Source organism: Vigna umbellata, chromosome 1 (genome assembly GCF_029865625.1).
Source record: "Vigna umbellata cultivar VRB3 chromosome 1, Vumbellata_1.0, whole genome shotgun sequence".
In the NCBI taxonomy this organism is placed as follows: Eukaryota; Viridiplantae; Streptophyta; class Magnoliopsida; order Fabales; family Fabaceae; genus Vigna; species Vigna umbellata.
Window position 1 is genome coordinate 57,535,342 of NC_142165.1, and position 9,917 is coordinate 57,545,258.

Genomic DNA, 9,917 nt, shown 5'->3' on the forward strand with positions numbered 1-9,917 from the left:
TATGGGAGGCTGGACAGAACTGGAATGGTAGTGTTGAAGATGGGTTGATGAGTAGAAGTTTGGGTTTATTGTTCTTGTGTTCATTTGTAACTTTAACTTTGGTTTCTTGAAGTTGTTCTCTGTATTGAAGAGTGGAAGAAAGCTTTTGGATGCATAATTCTTGAAGAAAAACCGTTTGGAGTTTGTAGGAGAGAGGAAATTGCTTCATTTAATTTTTACCACTTTTGGACCAACACAAAAGATGCTTGTTTTGACCCAAGGAATGTTTCCACTTTGAGATTTTGCCTTTGCTTGTTCCAGCCGTGAATTGCAATGAGCATGGAGGTTTTTGGAGTTTGTTTTCATTTGATTTAGCTTACTTGGCACATTGGTAGGAGCACCCATGGTATCTTCCATTTGCACATTGGTCTTTGAAGCATTCTTTGGCATTTCCACTTGGTGGTTCACGTAAATTGTGTGCTTTGGTGTATAAAATAATTTCTTTGCTGCATGGAAGGAGAGAGGGGACGGTCTTGGAGAGTGTGGAAGGCACATGCTTAATTTCTTGAAAAATGGTGCACATGGGAGAAGAAGTCAACACATTTTGTGGCTTATTTAAGGTGAAATTGAAGTTTGACTTGGGTGCATGGTGACTCACGGCCATGTGCTTTTTCTTTGGCCAATTGGACTTTTAAATTCATTTGTTAATTGCCATTATGACAAGTAATTTGCTAGGATTAAATTAGGCTTGTTGGTTTCTTTGGTTTTTAATTAATTTAATTAATAGGTTGAGTTTATGTGTTTGAGTTAGTGTTGCATTTAATTATTTTTAACTGTGTTTGTTAATCAGTTTGTAACAGTGTTTGATGTTTGAATGTTGTCTAAGGCTTTTAATAGTGCTAGTTTAATTACCATGCTAGCTTAAATTAGTTTGTTTACATCTGTGTCTTTATTGAGTTCTTTAATTTTTGCAAAACCTTTTCAAACCCCCCCCCCCTTTTTTTTGTGGTAGACTCGATTTTCGAACTGCAAAATTGGTCCTTGAGAGACGACCTAGGAGTCAATTCCTAGCTATACTGCATTTCTTTAATGCACATCAAATTTGATGGGCCGCGACAGCCCGCATCAAATTTTGGCGCCGTTGCCGGGGACCAACGGTTCAGTTTTGAGTCTTGTGTCTGTGTTGTGTGATTTGTGTTGTGTTGTGTTTGTCATAGTGTCGTTTTGCTATCTTGTGTTGATTTTTGTGGTTTGAATTTTTTGTGCTATTGTTTCTTGATTACAGGGTGTTGTGATTTAGTGCATGACTAGAGGAAATCCTGGATTCATACCACCCTTTGATCCTGAGATTGATAGGACGTTTCATAGGTTAATTAGGCATTCTAGGAATTTGTCTTTAGAGTCTATTTTTGAGTCTGTTCCATTAGATATTGTGCATCCCACTGCTGAGTACTTTGTGCATACTGCCTCTACTGCATTTGTTGCATCTGCACTTGATTCTGATTCTGATTCTGTTGTTTTTCACACTGAGAACAATATGGCACAACCTACACCTCGTGAGAGGACTTTCAGGGAGATGGCTGCACCTGATTTCGATATTGAAAGCTTGTGCATCCAATATCCTGATGAGGATGTTCCATTTGTTTTCAAGACTGGACTGATCCATTTGTTGCCCAAGTTTCATGGTCTTGCAGGTGAGAGTCCACATAAGCATTCGAAGGAATTCCACATTGTCTGTTCCACTATGAAACCACATGATGTTCCTGAAGAGCACATCTTCTTGAAGGCATTCCCTCATTCATTGGAAAGTGTTGCTAAGGATTGGTTGTATGGTTTGGCGCCTAGATCCGTCACTAGCTGGGATGATCTGAAGAGGCTGTTCTTGGAGAAATTTTTCCCAGCATCCTGGACCACAGCTATCAGAAAAGACATAACTGGGATTAGGCAGCTTGGTGGAGAGAGCTTGTATGAGTATTGGGAGAGATTCAAGACACTTTGTGCTAGCTGTCCCACCATCAGATACCTGAACAACTCCTTATCCAGTATTTCTATGAGGGTTTGAACAACATGGATCGGGGTATGATTGATGCTGTCAGTGGTGGAGCTCTTGGAGACACCACACCTGCTGAGGCCAGGCAATTGATTGAGAAGATGACCTCCAACTCCCAGCAGTTTAGCACCAGGAATGACGCCATTGTGGTGAGGGGCGTACATGATGTTGTTGCCCAGTCTTTATCAGCTGTTGAAACCAAGTTGGAAGGCAAGATTGACTCTCTTGCGAAGTTGGTGCATAGTTGACTATCAACCAGAGATCTGCAGCTCCATCTGCATCTGTTGCACGACTATGTGCTATTTGTTCTTCCAGTGACCATATACAGATGCCTGTCCTTCTTTGCAGCACCCTGATGGACAAATTTATGAACACCAAAATATGATGTCACAAACTTGTTTTTCAATCGGCAAGTGTGACCGAATCGTTTAAGTAATAAACTTGGTAAGACCAAGTATCGTTCTTCCCAAAGGACTCACGACCTAGTTTAGTTGTGTGGTTTCTTGATTAGCTAAGACTTAAAGACGAAATATTTGGATTTTATATGCAAAAGACGAAAATTAAATATGTATGCATGAAGTTTTAATCAATGGCAAAAAGCAAAAGATAAACACTTTCAATGAAATATATGTATGAATATGTTGTTGGGGGTCAATTTCATCTTATCCACTCTCATATATTTTAGGAATTCAACATTCAAATCATCATTGTTAATGCCACTCTCTAAAGTACCTTTCAAGAAGGCTTCTCCCTAATCACGAGTTCATACAATTCCTAGCATTCCTAATGATCAGTTCATAAGTGCAAGAGCTTAACGACAACCAATATCATATTGGGAGAAATTCCCCGGATCTAGACTTCCCCGTACGCGCCCGTATCGACAAAACCAATAATCATGCATCGAATGAGTTAAACAATGCAAGCATTAAACAAAGAGGAAAAACCCTAACTAATGATGAAAGAAAGCATAGATCTTAAATAAAAGATGTAAAAACAAATTCCATATATGAGAGCTTCAAAAGATTACATTGATTCCCCAACAAACATACAGAGTTTAGTTCACCATATTCATGGTGAACCTAGATGAATAACAATGAAAGAATGAAAGATAAAACCCTAAAAAGGTGAAGAGGAAGCCTCAACATCCAAGATCCTCCTTCAAAGGGGTGGAAGAGAGAGTGTTTTCTTCGTTCCAGCCAAAGATACAAACCCTAGGAAACCCTAAAGCTTATATATTATTCGTAAATTATAGAAAATTAGGTCCAAGCCCATTAAAGTGCCGCTCAGCGGTAAAATACCGCTCAGCGGTAAGTGCGTGTCACGCTTCTTCCCCTCAGCGGCCATTTTGCCCCTCAACGGTCCTCCCGTGAGCTCCTGAGTGCCGCTCAGCGGTAAACTGCTGCTGAGCGGTGACTTCGGCTTCTTCTTTTGCACTTTTTGATGTCTTTTCTGATTCCATATCTCTCCTTCTTCACTTCTTTCACCAAATTCACCTTAAAACCTGCACAAAAACACTGAAATCAAGCATAAATGATGGAATCCTACTTGACGTAGTCCTCTTTTTGTAATTTTACTTTTTATAGTTTAGCTTTTAAGGAGCATGGGTTACTATAAATACCCAGCTCCTCTATTGTATTGGTACTTTTGAGCTGAATGAGAATTATATTTCTGAAATCAGAATAATTCTCTCTTGAAAGTCATAGGCTAGAGAGTCCAAAGACTCCCTCTAGCCACCTTCCAAGCACACTCTCATTCTTCCATTTTCTCCAAAATTCCACAGTGCTTTCTCACTCCTCCACGCTGCATCCTTCACTGCCACCTCTCATCCAATCCGCGTCAGTGGCGTCAGCACACGCGTCCTCTTGTCTCTCGCGCCTCAGACACGCACACCACAGTCTCTTTCTCGTTCCTTCACTCACGCATCCACATTTCTCTCATTTTCCATTTTGAAGAAACCTCATCTGCTAGGGTTTCTCCCTCTCAAACGCATCATCATCACAGATCCACGTCTCTTCCTCCGTAAGTTTCATTCCTCTTCATGAATATACATCTCCTTCCATATTTGCACCTCATCTTCACCATTTCTTTTGATTTCCACCGATTAAAACCTTGTTTCACATTCGATCCAGACTTTTCACCGATTGTTTTCCTCCAATCTTATGTTTGAACCGATTAATCGGTTCATTTTGAGTTTTCCCTCTTTTCTAGAGTTCGTTCATGATTTTAGGGTTTTCTATTCGAGTTTAACCTTCTGTTTTTGTCTTCTTCGAGTTTTTGTCCATTTCCGCTGCGTCTTCATCTCTCTGGAGGAAGCTTCGAGGAGTCAGCGTCACGTCTTCGGTCTCTCCTCGGGCGTTCGTCCATCAAGTGGTATTCAGAGCTCAAGTTCGAGCACGCTTCAGAGGTAAGTTGTCTCGCGTTCTCTGTTTTTCCGTTGTTTTCGCTTGAGTTCGAGTTGAGTTGTTTCGATTCGGTCTTGGCCGATTCATATTTTGTTCATTTGATTCGCGTTCTGTTTCATGTCATCGTCTGATAGTTTCATCTCTTTTTGATTTTTTGCGTTTTGTTTCGTTCAATTTCTGTTTCGTTCATTGTTTCTGTTTTGAGTTTTGTTTCATTTGATTCAGTGTTGCTTTTTGTTTTGTCTCGCGTCTTTGATTCAAATCGTGTTGATCTGTTTAGCTTATGCATTGTTCATCATTTCTTTTACTGTCTTGTTTTGAGTTCTATATTCTGATTAGGTGCATCTGTGCATTTTTCTGTGTTTGAGTCAGTGTTTCATCATTTTAAATCGGTGCATTCTATTTTGAGTCAATTTTCTTTTGAAATCCAAGTTCAGTTTGTCTAAAAGTCATGTGCATTGGTTGAAACTGATGTAGTTTTTGAATGTCCTAAAACTGATTTCAGTTGTGCATTTGATCGTCAAATTGTGTTTGAGCCTTGGTATAAACTCTATCACACCGCAAAAGCAATGAAACATTTAAATGAATGAGCTGGTTGATAGATATCCATTGGCCAGTCCAATTGATTCTTTAAAGTTGAAAAATGTTTTAGTCCAGATTCTTTCGCTAAATTCATTTCTGGATTTTGAGCTGCTGTTAAAAAGCAAGTGCATACTGCAAAGATCAATGAAAGGCATAGCCTAGATTAGTAGCACTTGTGAACACAGTTAAACCTTGTTGCAGCAGTTGACCGATCTGCATTACTTTGCTTGAGTCTATTTTCTTTGTGTTTTGAATCTGGTCTGGCATATAGATCCTTGCTGGACATCTTACATTAACTTCATAGTGTGTTTTTCAAACTTTAAATTTTGTTTTTGAGTTTAGTTAGCTGATCAAAAGCTATTTGATTTCATTGAGTCAAAATTTGAGTGGTTAAGTTGATTACATTAAGTAATTTGGGGGCTGACTAAGTCAAATTTTGAGATAATGTGTTTCTGCATCTATTTGCTTTACAAACAAGTTTGTTTTAGTTGTTTGAAACTGATGATGCAAAGAAACCACGAATTATAGCTGCCCTAAGCATTTTCACTCTTTAAACCACCAAATTTTTGGCATTTTTCATTCACAAGTTGCTAGTTGGTTGTCTTTTCTGAAATCTGTGATTGGTGCATGTGAAATTGAGTTGTCATTGCAGCAAAAGCTTGGTCGTTCTGTTTTTATATAAAAAAAAAACAATTGACAAAAGAAACATTTATATAGTTATAAAAAGCTGAAAGACCAGTGCAATTAACTTTTCTGAAATCTGATGCACCAGAAAACTGTTGTTCTCTATTAGCATTTTATGAAACAGTTTCACTCAATTGCTTTGAGCTTAAAATCTTGATGATATTGCAACTTGTTTCTGTTTTTCGTTTTATGAATCTGTTCTAGTGCTAATCATAGGTTCAGTTTGAGTGCTCACTTTGATCAAAAGCTTTGTTTCTTGTTTGTCAATTGTTGGCTGTCTTGGTTTTGTCTTGCACGTGTAAACTCTGATCTGCTGTTCTAATTTTAGTTTTTGTTTGTTTTTGTAATCTGGTCTAGAGTTTATCTTGAGTCAGTTTCTCTGTTGAGCTGTCATTGTCTTGTAGCTGTCCTGTTCTGTTCTGGTTTCTGATTTTGACCTTAGCCTAGCCATTCTTGATTGAGAAGTTTGTACACTCTGGATTTCTGGAATTTGAAAGGAGGTTTGTGTGCTTGGTAGCATCTTAGGTGGTGGTGGTCTAAAAGACTCTCAAGCCTTGAACTGCCAAGGGAGAATCTCCCTTCCAAACCTTTTCATTTATGTGCTTTAAATTTCAAAAGAGAAGCCTTGAGTGTTGTGAGTTTTGTGAGGCTGACTTGGCCTAATTCCTTGGCACTTTGAAATAGAGAATTCATTGTTAATCTAACTGTTTTGATTGTTCATTGTGCAGGAAAAGAAATTGGATCAGTAGATTGGAGCAGTTGTGATTTGCTTAAACTGACATGCATTCATTTTGGCTTATAAACTGTTTGCTGAAATCATTGAGATATTATTATGTCTGAATGTGATTACTGATTTCATGTTTGCTTACAATTGTTGAAATCTGTTGAGTTCTTATTAGCACCATCATTCTTTCTTTGTTGAGATCATTTTCCAAATGCATATAGAAAATATTTTTCTGGTATTAATCACATGCAGATTTCAGTTTTATTCAGATTGATTGAATTACATCCATTGCATCTGGTTAATGTCCATTCCTATTTGTATTGCTGGATTGGGGTTTGATTTTGTATGGCAAATGAAACCAGTGCAAGGGTGTCCAATAGGAGTTGATATTAGTGTTAGAATGATGCAACCAGAAGCAGAAGCAATTCACGTGGGAGTGTGGAACTGAAGGGATTTTCTTTCACCTTAAATTGCTTTTGTTTTGGTTGAAATATTCTTGCTATAATGTTTGAATCTGGTATGACAGTTTTTGTACACTAGGATTAGCCCATCTGATTCTGAATTGGAATTGTTCTGCATTGCATTGGATTAATCTGATTTTTGATTAGACTGGAACTGATTTGTTGGTAGTTTAGCTTGAGCAGGAATTACTGAGAAAAACAGCAACCTAAGCACTTCATGTGAAAGCTATCTGAACTAAAGGGAGTTATCTAGTTTAATTGCTTCTGAATGTTTAAACTGTTTTGGATTTAAATTGCTCATTGTGAATTACATCATCTTGCTGAATTGGGTGTGATTTTCTTGCAGTTTATTCCTAGAGAGCAAAAGACAATTTCTTTGTAACTGCATCAAGGGCACAAGACCGAGAAAAGGGAAGTGCTTACTGCCATACACATCACCTTGTGTAATCTGTTTTGGATAAGCAAATTTTGATTGAAGATCCGTGCATTTACTTTGTAGGAAACTGATCAGGAAAGACCAAGAGAATTGATAGCCGAAGCACAAAGTGGAACAACAAAGTTGAGCATGAAGTGGACCAGTACCAAGACCGTAGCAGCCTAGTATAGTTATTTTCTTTTGTAATTGTTTTCCTTTAATTTGTTTGTAATAGGCTTGTGTTAGCCTACTGTTAGTTTCATTTTTGTTGTGTAAAAGGGCCTTTTATAAAGTCCAAGTTCTTTGGAAGAGTCCTTGGTGCTCTTTCAAACTCTTGGCAACTTTATTTGCTTTTAATTTTTTTTTTTTAGCATAGCTAGACAGGTGAATGTGTCTTATTAGCCAAAGCTACAAGCTTCACCATAGGAGTAGAATTTAAATATTGATTTGCTTTATGTTTCACGTTTAGGGTGATTAGGCTAAAAGGGATTAAACTCTAAGCCTTTTCACACATTAGAGTCCGAGAGTCTAGTCTTTTATTAGTACTTAATTGTATGTGTTTGTTTGTGAGTTGTGTCCTTTGATTTTAAAGGGGTAACTAGTAGTAACCTAAGACATTTCTGGCAAGGCAAGACTTGGTACTTAAGCAGTCTTCATGACTCACCTCTCTTACCTGGGACTTGTCTAAGTGTGAATCTTGTATACCTTTACACTAGAAACAACTTTTAAAAACAAAGATGTCTTCTTATGGTTCATATAGGTCTTCGAGGTTAGATAAAGTTGATGAAATGTTTAAACAAGCTAGGAATCTTCCATCATTTGGTAAAGACATAGGAGCATTAACATACCTAGCTTGGGAGAAAGAAATTGATAAAATAAATCCTTGGTTTTATGAAGAGAGTGAATATTATGTCCTTAGCATATATCTCTCTAAGTTAGAAGAAAATGCAAGTGAGTGGTGGGATGAAAGACAATATCATGTTAGGAAAGGTAGAAAGTCTTCCATACGTAATTGGCATGATTTAAAAGCTTGCATGAGAAGAAAGTTTGTGCCTTCAAACATTAAAAGAAACCTAGAACTAATTAGGGATTGCATTGAAGATGGAAAATCATTTCTTGAGAAGTTAAAGGATCATGGGTTTCTTCGTAGAGAATTAGAATTTGGGGCAAGACTTAAAGAGATCAAGGATAAGAAAAGAGAAAGAGAGATTGAGAGAAAAGATAAGGAAGAGAAGAAAGAGAGAGAAGAAATAGAGAAAAGAGAAGAGAGAAGAAGAGAGGAATTAAGAAGAGAAGAAGAAAAAAGAGAAGAAGAAAAGAGAGAAAGGCAAGAAGGAGAGAAGGAAAAGGAGAAATTGTTCCTCATGACAAATCTTATTCTTTCAAGGGAACCTAAAAGGGAAGGTTTCCAAATCTTTACTTCTTTTCTTGAGTTATTCTTATCTTTAAGAAAACAATTAACTCAAGATAAAATTGAATTTGGACTTCTAAAATTCTCAAAGATTACTAATCAAAGTATTAGAAGTTCTTATTCTCTTGATTTTAAAGAAAAATTCTTTCTTGGATTGATATTAACCAAAGACATCTTTGATGTGTATTGCAGATTCGAGTTTGATCCAGGAGGAAGAAAACTAGATCTAAAAGAATAAGGCCACTCCAAGATGGCCATGCTCCCAAAGATTGAGTGGAGCTTCTTCATAAGGCGATTGCCAGATTTGAGGACAAATCTTTTCTTAAGAGGGAGGGCATGATGGAATCCTACTTGACGTAGTCCTCTTTTTGTAATTTTACTTTTTATAGTTTAGCTTTTAAGGAGCATGGGTTACTATAAATACCCAGCTCCTCTATTGTATTGGTACTTTTGAGCTGAATGAGAATTAGACTTTCTGAAATAGAAACTATTCTCTCTTGAAAGTCAGGCTAGAGAGTCCAAAGACTTCCTCTAGCCACCTTCCAAGCACATCTCTCACTTTCATTTTCCATTTTCACGGTGCTTCTCATCCTTCACGCTTCCTCTCCTCCACTGCCACATCTGGCACGCGTCAGCTGCCAATACGTCTCCAATCCAACGCGTCAGCCACGTTCAGACCGCGCCTCTCACTTCTTTCTTCACGCACATCAGACACGCACATTCCATATTCTCTTTCTTCTTCGCGTCTCACTCTCGCTCTCGAGAGTTCCATTGTCTACAATCTCAGATCTGCCTTTCTATTCCATTTTTCACCGATTGTAAGTCACTTTCCACCGATTAAATCAGTAGTTCTTCGTCCTCCTAGGGTTTCTCACCGAACAAACCATCTTCATTTTCCATACCTTCAACTTCCATCGACTAAACCTTAGATCTTAGGTTTTCATGAGTTTCTAAATACCCAGCTCCTCTATTGTATTGGTACTTTTGAGCTGAATGAGAATTATATTTCTGAAATCAGAATAATTCTCTCTTGAAAGTCATAGGCTAGAGAGTCCAAAGACTCCCTCTAGCCACCTTCCAAGCACACTCTCATTCTTCCATTTTCTCCAAAATTCCACGGTGCTTTCTCACTCCTCCACGCTGCATCCTTCACTGCCACCTCTCATCCAATCCGCGTCAGTGGCGTCAGCACACGCGTCCTCTTGTCTC

The 9,917-nt window shown here is 38.0% G+C and overlaps 1 protein-coding gene across 1 annotated transcript; it reads left to right on the forward strand.

Moving 5' to 3' along the window:
- Positions 1-1,282: 1,282 nt before the first annotated feature.
- LOC148205870 (uncharacterized) lies at positions 1,283-2,385 on the forward strand. The gene is made up of 2 exons (XM_088112791.1): positions 1,283-1,359; positions 1,456-2,385. Exons 1-2 carry the CDS (start codon positions 1,283-1,285, stop codon positions 2,039-2,041), a joined length of 663 nt encoding a protein of 220 aa, XP_087968917.1. The 3' UTR covers positions 2,042-2,385.
- Positions 2,386-9,917: the final 7,532 nt, after the last annotated feature.

Coding starts and splice junctions, on each gene's coding strand:
- LOC148205870 (XM_088112791.1), top strand. CDS start 1,283: ATGACTAGAGGAAATCCTGGATTCATACCACCCTTTGATCCTGAGATT. Junction 1,360..1,455: donor TTTCATAGGTTAATTAGGCA/TTCTAGGAATTT, acceptor TGCCTCTACTGC/ATTTGTTGCATCTGCACTTG.